The following is a 20,443-nucleotide window of genomic DNA, read 5'->3' on the forward strand; positions in this document are numbered from 1 at the left end:
TTTGTTATTGCCAGTGTAACAATATAGCTTCCGTCCCTCTCCTCGCCCCTACCTGGGCTCGAACCAGGAACACATGGACAACAGCCACCCTCGAAGCATCGTTACCCATGCAGAGCAAGGAGAACAACCACTCCAAGTCTCAGAGCGAGTGACGTTTGAAACGCTATTAGCGCGCGCTAACTAGCTAGCCATTTCACATCGGTTACACCAGTCTAATCTCGGGAGTTGATAGGCTTGAAGTCATAAACGGATCAATGCTTGAAGCACAGCGAAGAGCTGCTGGAAAAACGCATCAAAGTGCTGTTTGAATAAATGCTTACAAGCCTGCTGCTGCCTACCATCGCTCAGTCAGACTGCTCTATCAAATATCAAATCATAGACTTTACTATATTATAATTAACACATAGAAATATGAGCCTTTGGTCATAATGGTCAAATACAGAAACTATCATTTTGAAAATAAAACGTTTATTATTTCAGTGAAATACGGAACCGTTCCGTATTTTATCTAACGGGTGGCATCCGTAAGTCTAAATATTTCTGTTACATTGTACAACCTTCAATGTTATGTCATAATTACGGAAAATTCTGGCAAATTAGGCAGCCCAAACTGTTGCATAAACCCTGACTCCATACCAAGTGACAAATTCCCTAGTTTAATATTGCCTGCTAACATGAATTTATTTTAACTAAATATGCAGGTTTAAAAATATATACTTCTGTGTATTGTTTTTAAGAAAGGCATTGATGTTTATGGTTAGGTACATTTGTGCAACAATTATGCTTTTTTCGCAAATGCGCTTTCGTTAAATCATCCCCTGTTGGCTGTCTTTGTTAGGAAGAAATGGTCTTCACAGTTCACAACGAGCCAGGCGGCCCAAACTGCTGCATATACCCTGACCCTGAAGAAAGGCGTTGATGTTTATGGTTAGGTACACATTGGTGCAACGACAGTGCTTTTTTCGCAAATGCGCTTGTTAAATCACCTGTTTGGCGAAGTAGGCTATGATTCAATGATAAATTAACAGGTATCACATCGATTATATGCAACGCAGGACAAGCTAGATAAACTGGTAATATCATCAACTATGTGTAGTTAACTAGTCATCAAATCAAATTTATTTATATAGCCCTTCGTACATCAGCTGATATCTCAAAGTGCTGTACATAAACCCAGCCTAAAACCCCAAACAGCAAGCAATGCAGGTGTAGAAGCAAGTAGTGATTATGTTGAGATTGTTTTTTTTACAAGATACATTTAATGCTAGCAAGCACCTTACCTTGGCTCCTTGCTGCACTCGCGTAACAGGTAGTCAAGCCTGCCATGCAGTCTCCTCGTGGTTTGCAATGTAATCGGCTATAATCTGTTTCCAAAATTACCGATTTGTTATGAAAACTTGAAATCGGCCCTAATTAATCGGCCATTCCGATTAATCGGTCGACCTCTAGTGTGGATTTTTGTATGACCTTTGCTGCAACCCTTCTCCATCCTTTTACGTGTGTGTGTGTGTGTGTGTGTGTGCTTGTGGTCTCTCACTTTGTACATTTGCAGTAGAGCTTTTCTTTCTGTCATTCTTTATATTTTTTCAGTGCCTGCCTTCGTTTGTTACCCTGCCCATCCTGTCGGGCTGTGGGGAGGATTTGAGGAGTTTGAACAGGCTATCATGTCTCACACACACACTCTCCTGTATGGTCACATCAGGCCCTTTCCCTGCACTGCGGCCAGGTCACCTGTGGTCAGTGCAAGGGAGGCAGTGGAGCCTCTGTGTGATCACACCTACAGTGGGGAAGGGGTGTCGTCACCCTCCTACAGAGCTCTGGCTCCAGACCTGTTTCTATTCACAATCACTGATTCCACACTTCCTGTTTTGATAAGAGACCACAAACATCTATCTCTCACAATCTATTATGAAAGAATTTGTGTGTTAGGGCAGGGTGGAAAACGATTGTGGTGGGTAAACAAAAGCATCAAACCATTTTGAAGATGGCAACAAAAGCATCTATTTGTAGGATAAAATAAATGCTTCTGAAGTGCTGGATTTGGAGTGTTACTTTTTGCAAATGGGTCCATTGTACATTGTAGTAATTTGTCTCCGTTTACTATCAGTCTATATACGACTGTGAAATAGTCTCATCCCTGGGTGGGGACTCTTGTCTGTTATCAGCTTAGTCTCATCTGTCGTCTGTCTTTTTATGCTCTTCATTTCATTCCCTCCCTCCCTCTTTATGGACGAGGTGCTCCAGTGACCCACCTCCACCCAATCATTCCCGCACAGAGCAGACCGGGAGGCTAATGTTCACATGTGCATTGTTACCATTGATATTAGCAGATGCTCTTATGCTGCGTGGCATAAAGGGTCAAAGTTCGAACAGACTCAGCAGCCGTGTTGCGTAATGTCCTGTAATAACCGCTGGGAAACCACCGACCTACTGAGACGCGTTGGGAGTAGAGGGAGGCAGGGCACTGATCCTGCTATTCCCAAGGTCACCAGTCTACTTCTCCATTCACATCCACGGTGACTGAGCTGTATGCTGGAATTAGAATCAATCTAGGTGTCCTGTCTGCTGATACTGCTGATAGTCTACATGTTTTTTAGCCTGGAGAAAAGTCTCGTTTTTCACTGCCTTAGATTTAATGATCTAATTAAAGTTAATCAGCCTTGATCAATACTGTGGACAGAGGGCCATAAAACACTGTACTTGGTTGCTATGGTGACCGAGGATGTGCAGTGCAGTTATGCGTGAGGAGACATATCCACACAGGGGGAGGTGTGTGTGTGTAATCCCGTCTGTGAAATAGGCCAAAGTGTTTTTACCTCTTCTGTTACAACTGTAGTCCATAGTCTAAGCTCTCTGTTGAAGTTACCTTTTTACATTAAAAAAAATGCTATTACCAAATTAGGTTTCTCTGGGGTTATTTTAAAAACTGAGTCAGTGAACCAATGAGGAATATTTTGTTTGCTCATTTAGTTAATAGCCAGCAGTTGTGTGAATCTGAGTGTGTTAGGGGGAGTTGAGAACAGTGTGTGTGTGCAGCAGGATGGAGCAAAAGGAGGACCAGGACGGGGGAGAGAAAATAGTGCTTAGGCTTTGCCATTTTGTTTTATCACGCTGACTAGTAGGCTGGAAAAACAATTAGAAAGTAAACAGATGAATGTTTATGGGCTCGTAAAGTAGGTTCCACCCCATCTCTGCACCAATGTGTTTGTATGTACAATCTCCTGGGCTTGCAGTCCAAAGTCTACTCTTCCCCCTCTCTGCTTTTCTCTGCATAATAAATGTTGTATGCATCCGAAATGGCACCCTATTCCCTAGTGCACTACTTTGGATGAGAGCCGCTGTGTATAGTGCACTATGCAGGGACAATAGTATTCCATTTAAGACACAGGGAAAAGACTGAGTCGTGTTATGTGTTGTAGAATCAGGAGGATCCTGGATGTGTAGGGAGGCCCTCTGTGTTAATAATGCAGTGGCCTCCTCTATTACCAGAACTGGTGTGTGTATATACTACCCTATCATATGGCTAATAACACAAAAGTCAGCTTCGATAACAGAGACAATTCTCTGTTTTGTTGATGCATCCGTGTCTCTCTCTCTCTCTCCAGCATCAAGTTACTGGCAGTACAAGACCTGGTAGATCGGGAAGCCCTTGACAAGGTACAGTGTAGCAATCCCTTTCTTCACCTACTAGAACAAATAACTTATTGATTTGGGGAGCAAAGTTCTGTGTACTGATTAGTCCACCAGTACAGAATCTTTATGTTCGTGATAATTATGAGAGGCTCTTGTCATTAAAAACATGTAGAGAACCTCCATTGTTCTCTCTCACCCACCCACTTAACCTTCTGTACTTTCTCAATTATGCACAATTCTTTCTCGCTCTATCTCCTGCTTTTTCTCCTATCTCTTGTGCTCTGCCCCTCGCTCTCTTGCGCTCTGCCCCTCGCTCTCTTGCGCTCTGCCCCTTGCTCTCTTGCGCTCTGCTTTGCGCTCTGCCCCTCGCTCTCTTGCGCTCTGCCCCTCGCTCTCTTGCGCTCTGCCCCTCGCTCTCTTGCGCTCTGCCCCTCGCTCTCTTGCGCTCTGCCCCTCGCTCTCTTGCGCTCTGCCCCTCGCTCTCTTGCGCTCTGCCCCTCGCTCTCTTGCGCTCTGCCCCTCGCTCTCTTGCGCTCTGCCCCTCGCTCTCTTGCGCTCTGCCCCTCGCTCTCTTGCGCTCTGCCCCTCGCTCTCTTGCGCTCTGCCCCTCGCTCTCTTGCGCTCTGCCCCTCGCTGTCTTGCGCTCTGCCCCTCGCTCTCTTGCGCTCTGCCCCTCGCTCTCTTGCGCTCTGCCCCTCGCTCTCTTGCGCTCTGCCCCTCGCTCTCTTGCGCTCTGCCCCTCGCTCTCTTGCGCTCTGCCCCTCTCGCTCTCTTGCGCTCTGCCCCTCTCGCTCTCTTGCGCTCTGCCTCTCGCTCTCTTTTGAGCTCTGCCCCTCGCTCTCTTTTGAGCTCTGCCCCTCTCGCTCTCTTTTGAGCTCTGCCCCTCTCGCTCTCTTTTGAGCTCTGTCCCTCTTGCGCTCTGTCCCCCTCTTGCGCTCTGCCCCTCTCTCTTGCGCTCTGCCCCTCTCGCTCTCTCTCTTGCGCTCTGCCCCTCTCGCTCTCTCTCTTGCGCTCTGCCCCTCTCGCTCTCTCTCTTGCGCTCTGCCCCTCTCGCTCTCTCTCTTGCGCTCTGCCCCTCTCGCTCTCTCTCTTGCGCTCTGCCCCTCTCGCTCTCTCTCTTGCGCTCTGCCCCTCTCCGCTCTCTCTCTTGCGCTCTGCCCCTCTCTCGCTCTCTCTCTTGCGCTCTGCCCCTCTCGCGCTCTCTCTCTTGCGCTCTGCCCCTCTCGCGCTCTCTCTCTTGCGCTCTGCCCCTCTCGCGCTCTCTCTCTTGCGCTCTGCCCCTCTCGCTCTCTCTCTCTTGCGCTCTGCCCCTCTCGCTCTCTCTCTCTTGCGCTCTGCCCCTCTCGCTCTCTCTCTCTTGCGCTCTGCCCCTCTCGCTCTCTCTCTCTTGCGCTCTGCCCCTCTCGCTCTCTCTCTCTTGCGCTCTGCCCCTCTCGCTCTCTCTCTCTTGCGCTCTGCCCCTCTCGCTCTCTCTCTCTTGCGCTCTGCCCCTCTCGCTCTCTCTCTCTTGCGCTCTGCCCCTCTCGCTCTCTCTCTCTTGCGCTCTGCCCCTCTCGCTCTCTCTCTCTTGCGCTCTGCCCCTCTCGCTCTCTCTCTCTTGCGCTCTGCCCCTCTCGCTCTCTCTCTCTTGCGCTCTGCCCCTCTCGCTCTCTCTCTCTTGCGCTCTGCCCCTCTCGCTCTCTCTCTCTTGCGCTCTGCCCCTCTCGCTCTCTCTCTCTCTTGCGCTCTGCCCCTCTCGCTCTCTCTCTCTCTTGCGCTCTGCCCCTCTCTCTCTCTCTCTCTTGCGCTCTGCCCCTCTCGCTCTCTCTCTCTTGCGCTCTGCCCCTCTCGCTCTCTCTCTCTTGCGCTCTGCCCCTCTCGCTCTCTCTCTCTTGCGCTCTGCCCCTCTCGCTCTCTCTCTCTCTTGCGCTCTGCCCCTCTCGCTCTCTCTCTCTTGCGCTCTGCCCCTCTCGCTCTCTCTCTCTTGCGCTCTGCCCCTCTCGCTCTCTCTCTCTTGCGCTCTGCCCCTCTCGCTCTCTCTCTCTTGCGCTCTGCCCCTCTCGCTCTCTCTCTCTTGCGCTCTGCCCCTCTCGCTCTGGCTCCCTCGGTGTAAACTATATTCTATTTCCAGGCTTAAATTTAGAGTGAACTTGTGAGGCCAGTCTCCTGTGCTTTCACCGCTATAAATAAGTTGGTGGTTGCTACGTGTAGAGAGAGAGAGGGTGTCTTCTTTATGAGAGTGAGGAGATAAGAGACACTGCCCTGGAAGAATAACCTGATTCTCTATTACTGAATGTTATGTAATGTCCTCAACCCATTAGGGGTTCTCTATGTATGTCTGCGCTCTACTTTGGTCATGAGGTTAGGATAATGTAGCTGTGGACAGAGAAGTCAGAGAAGGTCCTCTCTCTAAGGACTGCCTGATGTACGATAATGAAGCAATATGAGACTGTCTGGTGAACATCCACTCAATTAGTTAAATAGATCTATAGATGTCAGATCTAGTCTGAAGATCATTTGTGTGTTCAGAAGTATACCATGTGTTTCAGAAAGTATTCAGACCCCTTGACTTTTTCCACATTTTGTGATGTTAACATAACATCAATCGACACAATGTCGTTCTAAAATTGATTAAATGTTGTTTTTTTCCCCCCGTCATCAATCAATACACAATACCCCATAATGACAAAGCAAAAACTGGTTTTTAAACAATTTTGCTAATTTATAAAAAAATAGAAACCTGAAATATTACATTAACATAAGTATTCAGACCCTTTACTCCGTACGTACGTTGAAGCACCTTTGGCAGTGATTACAGCCTTGAGTCTTCATGGATATTTCATTTTAACTTTTTAAAATGGAACCTTTATTTAGCTAGGCAAGTCAGTCAAGAACAAATGTACAATGAAGGCCTACACCGGCCAAACCCGGACGATGCTGGGCCAATTGTGCGCCGTCCTACGGGACTCCTAATCACGGCCGGTTGTGATACAGCCTGGATTCGAACCAGGGTGTCTGTAGTGACGCCTCTAGCACTGAGATGCAGTGCTTTAGCTTGGCACATCTGTATTTGTAGAGTTTCTCCCATTCTTCTCAGCAGATTCTCTCAAACTCTGTCAGGTTGGATGGGGAGAGTTGCTGCACTGATATTTTCAGGTCTCTCCAGAGATGTTCAAGTCTGTGCTCTGGCTGGGCCACTCGAGGACATTCAAAGACTTGTCCTGAAGCTACTCCTGCGACGTCTTGGCTGTGTGCTTAGGCTCTGTGTCCTGTTGGACGTTAAAACCTTTGCCCCAGTCTCAGGTCCTGAGGACTCTGGAGCAGGTTTTCATCAAGGATCTTGCTGTACTTTGCTCTGTTAATCTTTTCCTTGATCCTGACTAGTCTCCCAGTCCCTGCTGCTGAAAAACATTCCCACAGCATGATGATCGAACAAAGCCATGAGGTTGACGGAATTGTCCGTAGAGCTCCAAGACCGGATTGTGTTGAGATCTGGGGAAGAGTACCAAAAAATATCTGCAGCATTGAAGAGCCCCAAGAACACACTGGCATCCATCATTCTTAAATGGAAGAAGTGCTGCCGAGATGGTTCCCCAGATCTGTGCCTCGACACAATCCTGTCTTGGAGCTCTACGGACAATTCCTTCGACCTCATGGCTTGGTTTTTTCTCTGACATGCACTGTCAACTATGGGACCTTATATAGACAGGTGTGCCTTTCCAAATCATGTCCAATCAATTGAATTTCCCATGGGTGGACTCCAATGAAGTTGTAGAAACATCTCAACGATGATTAATGAAAACGGATGCACCTGAGATCAATTTCAAGTCTCCTAGGAAATGGTCTTTTTACATTTGCCAAAATGTCTAAGAACCTGTTTTCACGTTGTCGTTCTGGGGTATTCTATGTAGATCGCTGAGGATTTTGATTTAATGAAGCACTTTTAGAATAAGGCTGTAACAAAATGTGGAAAATGGCCAGGGGGCTGAATACTTTCAGAAGGCACTGTATGTTGGCATTGGAGATTATTATGAACCCTGTCTAGGTCCTAAACCAGTGTCTGTAAATTATATTTAAGTAATAAGGCCCGAGGGGGTTTGGTATATGGTCAAAATACCACGGCTACGGGCAGTTCTTAGGCACAACACAAAGCCATATACCACAATCCCCCGAGGTGCCTTATTACTATTATAAAATGGTCACCAAAATAATTAGACCAGTAAAAAAAAAATCATGTTTTGATACACCAAAATTGGCTGTCAGCCAATTAGCATTCACGGCTCGAACCACCCAGTTTATAATGTTGTTTATATCAGTGCTGGAGCAGACTTTTAGTAACAGCTGTAGGAGCTGTTTGGGATGAGAGGGAGAGAGATGAGCCGCCCGTCTGTCGGTCTGTCTGGTACAGTATGTGAACGTGAGGCGCTCCTGGAGAGAGAACTAGGTCGACAGAGCAGAGCTGCTGTCTCTCAGAGAGAGAGAGAGTTAGAGTGAAAGCTCCTCTCTGAAGAGAGGGATTGATCATTTCTTTCTAAAAAAAAGAGAGGAAATGAGAGCGGGAGAGAGAGAGAGAAAATGGAGGTGAGAGGAAGATATTCTTTCCTAAGGAAGAGAAGAGAGCTGGATTGGAGGATGCTTTATAAAGAAAAATGATCCATCTCGCTCTATTTCTCTTTCCTCATCTTCTACAGATAACATTTTCCCTCCCTCTATCGCTGCAGTACAGGCAGCCAGTGAGTCACGAAGTGTGTGTGAAATCAGAACCATTATGTCCAAACCCTCAAGCTCCCAGAAATGGTTTCAGTCACGACTCCAACACCACACCGGTCTTCCTTGTCTTTTCCCTCCGTTCCTCAACTCCCTGTAGAGATTTAACTGCCCACTGAAATTACACAACTTGGAATATTCCGTAAAATTCTAAAACTGAAATCACCTTTTCTGGTTTCATAACTTGCAGTGGAGAGTTCCCCCATGATAAGACAAAACAAGAAATAACTGTAAATACAGGCCTACATGGGAGTAACATTAAAATGTCAAAATACATACACTGAGTGTACCAACATTAATGGTACCTACTCTTTCAATAACAGACTGATCAGGTGAATCCAGGTGAAAGCTATGATCCCTTATTGATGTCACTTGTTAAATCCACTTGAATCAGTGTAGAGGAAGGGGAGGAGACAGGTTAAAGGAGTTTTAAGCCTTGAGACAATAGAGACATGGATGTTGTATGTGTGCCATTCAGAGGGTGAATGGGAAAGACAACAGATTTATGTGCCTTTTTGAATGTGGTATGGTAGTAGGTGCCAGGCGCACCGATTTGTGTCAAGAACTGATTTAAACCGATTTAAAGATTCTAAAATGAGACGGGGAGATGAATGAGAGGGATAAAGTGAGTGGTGGAACGGGGGATTGAACTCCAGGACAATGTGGTTCAGGGACGGCAACACTACCACTCGACCAACCCCCCCATAATGTTTACCTTTAATCTCTATATAGTCAACACATCAAAGGTCTACATCTGTGATGCTGCATCACGCACCACACACTGACTAAACCGACAGTTTGAGTTGGCATGTTTACTAACAGTTGACATTTTTCACTGTTTAGTCACTCTAAGCACGTGAAGCAGTCTTAGTCACTTTTTTTTCCTGTTTTGTAGCTAAGGAACCTTCTGTGGTTTGGTGAATTACTGAGCGATGAGGAGTCTTTCCCCCAAAAATATCAGTCTTGGTCTTATTCTAGTTGTTTACCAGACTTCGCTAGTTTGAAGTTCAAAACCACGACTTTGTCCACCTGAGTGACATTAGGGACTTTCACACACACACATTTTCTTAGCGCAGTGTTATCCTTAACCCTGGGTTAAATCTGACCCAGAGGTGGCTTAAACAACATGCAGGAGTAGAGTAACATGGTGGGGTAGCCATCATCTAGCCAGTTGGTTACATCACAACACACCCACACTATTTACCATTTCACTCTCACACACACTAATACACACCCACACTTTCTCTCTTCCCATTTGACACTCCTACACACTTCCTTTGTATTCTTTCCCTCAGACCTATAATATCTATTGACGCAACATGGTGGGCAATGGACATGGACATTCCTTATTTCCATTAAAACTTGTAACGATTGGAAATGAAGCTTAATTTCCTCTTACTCACTGCTGCTAAAACAAGCGTGTGTGTGTGTGTGCCAGCTAGCCAGCCAGCCAGCTGGACTGTTTTCCATACCAAGAGGATTCTGGCCACTGGAAATCTACGTCAGTAGCAGCATATCGGTTAGAAACAACAAATCGACAGGGCCTGGAAAATCTTAACTGTTATGCTTTGAATCCCAACCCTTCTGAGTGTGTGAAGTGGTATGTTGTCTACTCGTGTTTCAAGCGTTGCTGCAGAGTAGAGACTGAGGAACTATAACTGAGCTGGAGAAAATGGACTGTCAGTCTGCCTGTAGTTGTAGGGAGTAACCTGTTAAAGTCGTTTGATTTTTTTTAACAATGCGACTCAATCATATTCAGAATAAACACATTCAGGAGAGATTTAAGAAATATTTCACAGTGCCTCCCTTTTTACTGCACTACACATCTGTGGTCTCCATGGTGACCAGAAATTATTTTCTGGCCCCCATTCACAGTATTGATCAACACCGATCAACTTCAATTAGATAATTACCTTTACGGAATTGAAAAATTTGACTCCATTTTATTCCGGGATAAAACATTTCGTTTACTGTAGATGGCAATCTCCATCTGTGTGCTAACTAGGTGATTACACACATATAGTACCAGTCAAACGTTTGGACACACCTACTCATTCAAGGGTTTTTCTTAAATTTCTCTGTTTTCTACTTTGTATAATAAAGACATCAACTATGAAATAACACATGGAATCATGTAGTAACCAAAAAAGTGTTAAACAAATCAAAATATATTTGAGATTCTTCAAATAGCCACCCTTTGCCTTGATGACAGCTTTGCACACTCTTGGCATTCTCTCAACCAGCTTCATGAGGTAGTCACCTGGAATGCATTTCAATTAAGAGGTGTGCCTTGTTAATTTGTGGAATTTCTTTCCTTAATGCATTTTAGCCAATCAGTTGTGTAGTGACAAGGTAGGGGTTGTTTACAGAAGATAGCCCAATTTGGTAAAATACCCAATTCCATATTATGGCAAGAACAGCTCAAATAAGCAAAGAGACAACAGTCCATCATTACTTAAAGATATGAAGGTCAGTCAATCTGGAACATTTCAACAACCTTGAAAGTTTCTTCAAGTGCACTCACAAAAACCATGAAGCGCTATGACGAAACTGGCTCTCATGAGGACCGCCACAGGAAAGGAAGACCCAGAGTTACCTCTGCTGCAGAGGATAAGTTCATTAGTTACCAGCCTCAGAAATTGGCAACTAACTACACCTCAGATTGCAGCCCAAATAAATGCTTCACAGAGTTCAAGTAACGGATACATCTCAACATCGACTGTTCAGAGGAGACTGTGTGAATCACAGGACACCAATAAGAAGAGACTTGCTTGTGCCAAGAAACATAAGTCCTGGTGGAAATCTGTCCTTTGGTCTGATGAGTCCAAATTTGAGATTTTTGGTTCTAACTGCCGTGTCTGTGAGACGCAGAGTAGGTGAACGGATGATCTCTGCATGTGTTGTTCCCACCGTGAAGCATGGAAGAGGAGGTGTGAGGGTGCTTTGCTGGTGACGTTGTCTGTGAATTATTTAGAATTTAAGGCACACTTAACCAGCATGGCTACCACAGCATTCTGCAGCGATACCCCATCCCATCTGGTTTGCGCTTAGTAGGACTATCATTTGTTTTTCAACAGAACAATGTCCCAACACACCTCCAGGCTGTGGAAGGGCTATTAGACCAAGAAGTAGAGGTGATGGAGTGCTGCATCAGATGACTTGGCCTCCACAATCACCTGACCTCGGCCCAATTGAGGGTTTGGGATGAGTTGGATTGCAGAGTGAAGGAAAAGCAGCCAACAAGTGTTCAGCATATATGGGAACTCCAAGACTTTTTGGAAAAGCATTCCAGGTGACTACCTCATGAAGCTGGTTGAGAGAATGCCAAGAGTTTGCAAAGCTGTCAAGGCAAACAGTGGCTACTTTGAAGAACCTAATAGAAATATATACAAAATATTTAGATTTTAACATTTTTCTTTGGTTACTACATTATTCCATATTTGTTATTTCTTAGTTTTGATGTCTTAACTATTATTCCATAATGTAGAAAATAGTGAATAAGAACCCCTGGAATGAGTACTGTAGGTGTGTCAACTTTTGACTGGTACTGGGTGTAAGATATGTCTGTATATCTCTCTCTCGCGAGCACACACACACACACACACACACACAGGTTTTGGGAGCTGTGCCAAGGCCTCTTCTATACCCACGTCTTGGTTCATCACTGGTTGAATTATGGCTGTGGGTTTGTTCAACCTAGAAATAGCTGCCTTCCATCCATCCTCATCTCTCTCCGCTTCTGCCGGATCCAGGCGTCATGACGATAGTAAATTGTTTGTTTCTACCGGCTGCCATTTTGAAATGTTATTAGCGTCCTTTATTATAGGCTGCTTGGCACTGTGTCAGCTGGAGTTGGTGCTTGACATTAATATAGGGCCTGCAGGAGAGAATGATGGGGTATTTATTGATGATAGTCACTGGTAAAGGTACCTTTCTTTCCCCAGTCAGAGAGATGGTATTAGCAGACAGTGAGGGGACACACACACCCCTTAGTAGGAGAAAGTCAGACTGACAATAGGAGCAGTATGAGAGACCGGGAACTGACCTGATCAATGACAGTTGCTGAGGTGTCTCTTTCTCTCTGAACAGGAAGACAGGGAAGTGAGTGGATATAACCAGCATGAAATGACAGCTGTGCTATAGGTTAATTCATGTCACTGTCTTCAACAATCTCCCTGGGTGGGGTGGAGGTGAGGGCTAGGTAAGAGCCAGGGAAGGGACCCTCTTCTTATGCCCCCATAGGGAAGCTCTCCCTCTGGGACCTAGTAGCAGGTCAGTCAAGGAATGCCAGACAGTCTCAAAACCAAGTTTTCTTCTCCCATTCCATCACTGCCAACTTCTTCAGTGACCTCTCACATTACACCACTGCTGGTGTCTGAGGCACACTAAAATACATTTGGTCATTTTTCTTCTCTTTCCAAATCATATGGTACTATTTTAGGTCATTTCAAAAGGTGTCATTTGAGGAGTCATTTCACTTCATACCAAAAACGGTGCTAATTTCAAGTCGTTAAATATCTGCTGTGGCTATTTTAAAAACAGATTGTAGCGGATAAATAAACGCAGAGACAAAAATAGTGTGTTGACAGTAGTTGTGATCTACTACTGCTATGTCCAGTCAGCTGCTGTTTAACATGCCCCTACATCCATTGCATTGCCCACTGCATAGAAATAGAATGACTGAATGACTACTACACTATTTCTATGGTCTTCTGTCCACTCTGGTGTTGTGTAATAATACAAATCTCTCTATTGTGTTGCAGTTCTGTGTGGAACTGAACCAGGGCTCGTTGGACAGCGTGAGGAAGTGGAGAAGACCACGGGGGGTCTGGAAGAGTACCGTCTCTGAGAAACCCACAGTACTGTCCAACAAGGTAAGGATACTTGTGACCTCACTGCACGAAACACAAATTTCTTCTGTCTTTCATGCTTCTCTTCCCCTCTCTCTCTCTTTCAGTCTCTCTCCTGCTCTGTTTCTTCCACCCCAGCCCCTCTTACAATCTCACATCCCATCTGAAACAGACCACCCATCTCAATTAGTTCACACAGCCCAGAAGTAAACAGACATTATCACTGAAAAATTTGCTAACCCTTTACGCTCAAACATAACCTCTTTACTAAGGGTCTGTTAACAGTGACCAGATGTGGCACAATAGATCCCTTGATCTAAGGCCTGCTGTAGTGGTCAAAGGTCAGATGGTCTAGTACAGTATGATTTAAAGCTGGTTGATTTATGGGACCCTTAGAGAGGCCCTTTCTGTTCCCATAATGTCTGTTCAACACCATAAAGAATCTCTGAGGGCACACACACTCTGTCTTCCCAAACACCACAAGGACTAGATAGCAGTGTTTAACCTCCAGGGAAGCCCGTCTTGAAATTGACCCTTGAAGTAAACTTGAGCTTTATTCTGTCTCTGTGCCTGATGGCTCCTGTCAAGTAAGAAGGATCATACAGATAATGTGGAGGGGGTTCAGTAAACAAACCCTCCTAGTCCTCCCCTCTGACCACACTTACTGTCAGCCTCCCAGCCCTGTCCTCACCTCTGACCTCTAGTACTGTCAGCCTTCCAGCCTCCATCTCCTAGTCCTGCCACTGTCAGCCTTCCAGCCTCCCTCTCCTAGTCCTGCCACCGTCAGCCCTCCAGCCTCCATCTCCTGCTCCTGCCACTGTCAGCCTTCCAGCCTCCCTCTCCTAGTCCTGCCACTGTCAGCCTTCCAGCCTCCCTCTCCTAGTCCTGCCACTGTCAGCCTTCCAGCCTCCCTCTCCTAGTCCTGCCACTGTCAGCCTTCCAGCCTCCCTCTCCTAGTCCTGCCACTGTCAGCCTTCCAGCCTCCCTCTCCTAGTCCTGCCACTGTCAGCCTCCCTCTCCTAGTCCTGCCACTGTCAGCCTTCCTGCCACTGTCAGCCTCCCTCTCCTAGTCCTGCCACTGTCAGCCTCCCTCTCCTAGTCCTGCCACTGTCAGCCTCCCTCTCCTAGTCCTGCCACTGTCAGCCTCCCTCTCCTAGTCCTGCCACTGTCAGCCTTCCTGCCACTGTCAGCCTCCCTCTCCTAGTCTTGCCACTGTCAGCCTTCCTGCCACTGTCAGCCTCCCTCTCCTAGTCTTGCCACTGTCAGCCTTCCTGCCATTGTCAGCCTCCCTCTCCTAGTCCTGCCACTGTCAGCCTTCCTGCCACTGTCAGCCTCCCTCTCCTAGTGCTGCCACTGTCAGCGTCTGCAGTTTGTCAAGGAGCCGTATTGTATTGTGAAGATGCTCTGGAATGGAGCTATAACTCTGCTGCTGCTCTGACCTGTTCACTATAGAGCAGGATCTCCGTGTACGATTCGATTAGTTTTTATAATGGCTTTTGGTGTGTGTGTGTGTGTGTGGTGTGCAATTGTTTGTCTGCTTTCTGCACACGGTTTAGAAAGCTCCATTGAATTAGCAGCAGGAAGATGTAGCCAGTGGCTATCATATCTGTCTGAGGCTCCGCTGCAGTGGCCTTGTTCTCTGGCTTTAATTATCTATGACACACGTCTGTCTGTTTCTCTCTCTCTCTGTCGCTCTCTCTATCTGTCTGTCTCAGTCTGTGATGCTGATCATGTCTCACCCTCCTGTTAACCCCCCCCCCCCCCATTACCCCAGCACATGATCCCCTCCTGCCCCAGGGGCAGACCCACCAGAACTCAGAGAGGCCTATACTTCCCTAGGTGAGAGACCTCATTTAACTAACAGAGAGGAGAACTGAAGATACAGCCATGCCTTCATCTTCAGTATACAGGCCAGACATCCCCAGGCTCTCTATATTTAGAGAGGGCAGATCAGGAAACACTTAGCCTCCCCCTTCTCCCTAGTAATATAGAGACTGAGCTCAGGCTTTGGGAACTTCACTGAAAACTGAGTTGACTCCAATTCTGGTTCAAGGGTTTTCTGGAAGTTTGACTAGTCTCCTTTCTTCACTGCTGTCTGTCTGTTGTCATCTCTTCCATCAGGGAGTCAGTTATTCTGGGTTCCTGTGGGACAGCTCTTCTGGGATCGACCTGAAAGAGGCTTCTGTCCTGGAGAGTCCTGTTGTCAACGGCAACGAGAAACACGCCCGGCCGTATCTTGCCCACTTTTATGTAAGTCAACAGGGAGTGTGTGTTTTGTGGGATCTCCCTAAGCTGAAATGTTGATCATAAAATGACTGTAACAGAATGCATTACTCATTGTATTGCCCCTATCAATACCATTATAACCATATAATGTCCTCCGGAGAGACTAACATTATGTTAATGATTAATATGTGACTAGATTGGATCGTCTGAGCTGACGATTGTCAATGTCCACATGAGAGCTCCGGCCGTGTCTGGGGCTGAGGAGTCCAACGTTAGGAACCACCACTCGGAGGAAGTCAAGGCCCACAGACTGACCTCTAGTATCCAGAAGGCACTGAAAGGTCAGTAGCTAAAGGTCACCCTATTCTGTCTTTTCAAAACTTATGTTCTCTTTCATTATTCTTACCCTCTTTCTCTTCCTCAGTGGGTTATTGCATTAGGTTATTTGATGTCGCTACATGGCTAATGTCCATCTGTGGTTTCTGTGTGACAGTTCAGAAGGGCCTGGTGGTGTTGGGGGACTTTGGCCTTTCCCCCCAGAGCAGTGAGCTAGATCAGCTGAGGAAGGAGCGGCTGAGCCCCCTGGTTCCCCCCAACATGTTCACCAACATCAGCACCCGCTTCCCCCAGGGCTCCCTCTGTCTGGACAACATCTGGGTCAGCAAGTCACTGAAGAAGATCTACGCAGGTACGTCTGTCTGTCTTCAGATGTAACTGTGTGTGTCAGAATATGTAGCATTCTTACCGTTCTAGTTATGCCCACTGCAATAAGATACCAATCTAACCATTGGCACATGAATGCTCGATTTGCATGTCTGTTATTGTGATGAGCTTGGCTATGGGGTGATTTGAGTGACACCAAGAATTTTATCTGAATGTTTAACCTCTGACGTGTATGTATCTCCATGTATATGCTGCTCCCTGCAGGTCATTGCGTGGTGGTGCGGGAGGGCCTGACCAACCCCTGGATACCTGACAACTGGTCGTGGGGCGGGGTGGCGTCCGACCATTGTCCTGTCATGGCCGAGTTCTTTGTGGACGTGGCGCTGAAGGAGCTGAGAAACAGAGTTAGCGTGGTAGAGAGAGGCGAAAGTATGTCGAAACACGAACGGTGACGACCACTCGCCGGCGCCACGGACATACAGATGTGGCGGTTGTGGAGGGAGATTGTGACATCATGACATGTCAAACTGACCTGACTTTGCTCTGGACTGGATCCTGCTTTGGTCTGGTTTTTGCAGTGGAGCAAAGGGTGGATTTACCTGACAAATGTGAATTGAAGCACCGAGATTGCCTTTTTAGTTTCCTTTATCAATGTACAGTAGACTACCATGACATTGTTTTGGAGTAAATCATTTAAGAGGTGTGTGTGTGTGTGTGTGTGTGTGTATATATAATGTATGTATGTATGTGTGTATGTGTATGTGTGTGTGTGTGTGTGTGTGTGTGTGTGTGTGTGTGTGTGTATATGTGTATATATATATGTATATATATGTTATAGACAGACATGAGTGTGCCAAAAACATTTTTAATATGTATATGAAATAAAAGGAAATTAACAGACATTCCCTTTGTGTCCAGTTGACTGATCTTTAATGAGATCCAACCACAGATCCAACCTAGCTTGTTCAATACAATATGATACAAGCAAACACAACTAATGTGAATTTCACATGATTCTGTTGTACTTGTGCCTGTGACCTACCTAGTGGCTGTAGCTTATAGCTTGCACACTGCTGCGCAGTAATACTAGTACATTTAAGTCAGTGAGTGAAATGGGAGGTTGGAGCTTAGCTGTTGAAGCCATTTAAAGCTGTTCTATTAATGTGTGTGTGTGTGGAAAAATTAGGAAATTTGGCATGGAGCCCAGCAACCAATTACTAGCTCCTTTCAACACAGTCTGACCAGATGAAGATAGCATCCAGTGTGTGTATGCATACACACAAACAACGCTGAACTACTGTATACAGTGCCTTCAGAATATATTCACACCACTTTATTTTTCTACATTTTGTGCTATGTGTGATTAAAATGGATTGAAATGTCATTTCTTGTCAATTACACAACATACTGTTTTCTTTTTAAATGAAAAATAAAACCCTAATATATCTTAATTACGTAGGGGGTTGAACAATTGAGTCAACATGTTAGACTCGCCTTTTGCAGTGATTACAGCTGTGAGTCTTTCTGGGTAAGTACCTCACAAAAATGTACAGATGCACCATTGACAGCATCCTGTCAGGCTATATCACTTCCTGGTACTGCGACTGCACTGCCCACAACCGCAGGGCTCTCCAGAGGGCGGTGCGGTCTGCACAACGCATCACCATGTGCACTGCCTGCCCTCCAGGGCACCCGATGTCGCAAGAAGGCCAAAAAGATCAAGGACATCAACCAGCTAAGCCGTGGGCTGTTCACCCCTCTATCATCCCGAAGGTGGCCAGTGCATCAAAGTGGAGACTGAAAAACAGCTATCTTAAATAGCCATCACTAGCTGGCCTCCACCCAGTACCCTGCCCTGAACTTCTTCACTGTCCGTAGCTGGCTACCACCCGGTTACTCGACCCTGCACCTAAGATGCTGTTGCCCTATGTACGTATATAGACATGGAATCACTAGTCACTTTAATAATGTTTACATACTGTTTTACCAATTTCATTTAGTAGCAGTCAAAAGTTTGGATACACCTACTCATTCAAGGGTTTTTCTTTATTTTTACTACTTTCTACGTTGTAGAATAATAGTTAAGACATCCAAACTATGAAGTAACACATGGAATCATATAGTATTTTTTTTTTAACAAATCAAAATATACACTGCTCAAAAAAATAAAGGGAACACTTAAACAACACAATGTAACTCCAAGTCAATCACACTTCTGTGAAATCAAACTGTCCACTTAGGAAGCAACACTGATTGACAAATTTCACATGCTGTTGTGCAAATGGAATAGACAACAGGTGGAAATTATAGGCAATTAGCAAATCTCCCAATAAAGGAGTGGTTCTGCAGGTGGTGACCACAGACCACTTCTCAGTTCCTATGCTTCCTGGCTGATGTTTTGGTCACTTGAATGCTGGCGGTGCTTTCACTCTAGTGGTAGCATGAGACGGAGTCTACAACCCACACAAGTGGCTCAGGTAGTGCAGCTCATCCAGGATGACACATCAATGCGAGCTGTGGCAAGAAGGTTTGCTGTGTCTGTCAGCGTAGTGTCCAGAGCATGGAGGCACTACCAGGAGACAGGCCAGTACATCAGGAGACGTGGAGGAGGACGTAGGAGGGCAACAACCCAGCAGCAGGACCACTACCTCCGCCTTTGTGCAAGGAGGTGCAGGAAGAGCACTGCCAGAGCCCTGCAAAATGACCTCCAGCAGGCCACAAATGTGCATGTGTCTGCTCAAACGGTCAGAAACAGACTCCATGAGGGTGGTATGAGGGCCCAACATCTACAAGTGACGGTTGTGCTTACAGCCCAACACCGTGCAGGACGTTTGGCATTTGCCAGAGAACACCAAGATTGGCAAATTCGCCACTGGCGCCCTGTGCTCTTCACAGATGAAAGCAGGTTCACACTGAGCACATGTGACAGAAGTGACAGTCTGGAGACGACGTGGAGAACGTTCTGCTGCCTGCAACATCCTCCAGCATGACCGGTTTGGCGGTGGGTCAGTCATGGTGTGGGGTGGCATTTCTTTGGGGGGCCGCACAGCCCTCCATGTGCTCACCAGAGGTAGCCTGACTGCCATTAGGTACCGAGATGAGATCCTCAGACCCCTTGTGAGACCATATGCTGGTGCGGTTGGCCCTGGGTTCCTCCTAATGCAAGACAATGCTAGACCTCATGTGGCTGGAGTGTGTCAGCAGTTCCTGAAAGAGGAAGGCATTGATGCTATGGACTGGCCCGCCCGTTCCCCAGACCTAAATCCAATTGAGCACATCTGGGACATCATGTCTCGCTCCATCCACCAACGCCATGTTGCACCACAGACTGTCCAGGTGTTGGCGGATGCTTTAGTCAAGGTCTAGGAGGAGATCCCTCAGGAGACCATCCGCCACCTCATCAGGAGCATGCCCAGGCGTTGTAGGGAGGTCATACAGGCACGTGGAGGCCACACACACTATTGAGCCTCATTTTGACTTGTTTTAAGGACATTACATCAAAGTTGGATCAGCCTGTAGTGTGGTTTTCCACTTTAATTTTGAGTGTGACTCCAAATCCAGACCTCCATGGGTTGATAAATGTGATTTCCATTGATCATTTTTGTGTGATTTTGTTGTCAGCACATTCAACTATGCAAAGAAAAAAGTATTTAATAAGAATATTTCATTCATTCAGATCTAGGATGTTATTTTAGTGTTCCCTTTATTTTTTTGAGCAGTGTATTTTAGATTCTACAAAGTAGCCACCATTTGCCTTGTAGACAGCTTTGCATACTCTTGGCATTCTCTCAACCAGCTTCACCTGGAACACTTTTCCAACAATCTTGAAGGAGTTCCCACATATGCTGAGCACTTGTTGACTGCTTTTCCTTCACTCTGCGGTCCAACTCATCCCAAACCATCTCAATTGGGTTGAGGTCGGGTGATCTGATGAAGCACCATCACTCTCCTTCTTTGTCTAATAGCCCTTCCACAGCCTGGAGGTGTGCTGGGACATTGTCCTGTTGAAAAACAAATGATAGTCCCACTAAGCGCAAACCAGATGGGATGGCGTATCGCTGCAGAATGCTCTGGTAGCCATGCTGGTTAAGTGTGCCTTAAATTCTAAATAAATCACAGACAACGTCACCAGCAAAGCACCCCCACACCATCACACCACCTCCTCCATGCTTCACTGTAGGAACCACACATGCGGAGATCATCCGCTCACCTGCTCTGTGTCTCACAGACACGGCGGTTGGAACCAAAAATCTCGAATTTGGACGACTCAGACCAAAGGACAGATTTCCACCAGGATAATGTCCATCGCTTATGTTTCTTGGCAC

At 46.3% G+C, this 20,443-nt stretch overlaps 1 protein-coding gene across 1 annotated transcript in view; it reads left to right on the plus strand.

Moving 5' to 3' along the window:
• Positions 1 to 16,838, plus strand: part of LOC139372685 (endonuclease/exonuclease/phosphatase family domain-containing protein 1-like) — a 28,232-nt gene extending 11,394 nt beyond the window's left edge. Inside the window, exons 2-7 of the mRNA XM_071112470.1 lie at positions 3,606 to 3,657; positions 13,143 to 13,253; positions 15,351 to 15,479; positions 15,652 to 15,796; positions 15,949 to 16,143; positions 16,383 to 16,838. Coding sequence (XP_070968571.1) covers positions 3,606 to 3,657; positions 13,143 to 13,253; positions 15,351 to 15,479; positions 15,652 to 15,796; positions 15,949 to 16,143; positions 16,383 to 16,570 — 820 coding nt within the window. The 3' untranslated portion in view covers positions 16,571 to 16,838. The remainder of the gene's footprint in view (positions 1 to 3,605; positions 3,658 to 13,142; positions 13,254 to 15,350; positions 15,480 to 15,651; positions 15,797 to 15,948; positions 16,144 to 16,382) is intronic.
• The last annotated feature ends 3,605 nt before the right edge of the window (positions 16,839 to 20,443 follow it).

The sequence above is a fragment of the Oncorhynchus clarkii genome, chromosome 18 (genome assembly GCF_045791955.1).
Source record: "Oncorhynchus clarkii lewisi isolate Uvic-CL-2024 chromosome 18, UVic_Ocla_1.0, whole genome shotgun sequence".
NCBI classification, from domain to species: domain Eukaryota; kingdom Metazoa; phylum Chordata; class Actinopteri; order Salmoniformes; family Salmonidae; genus Oncorhynchus; species Oncorhynchus clarkii.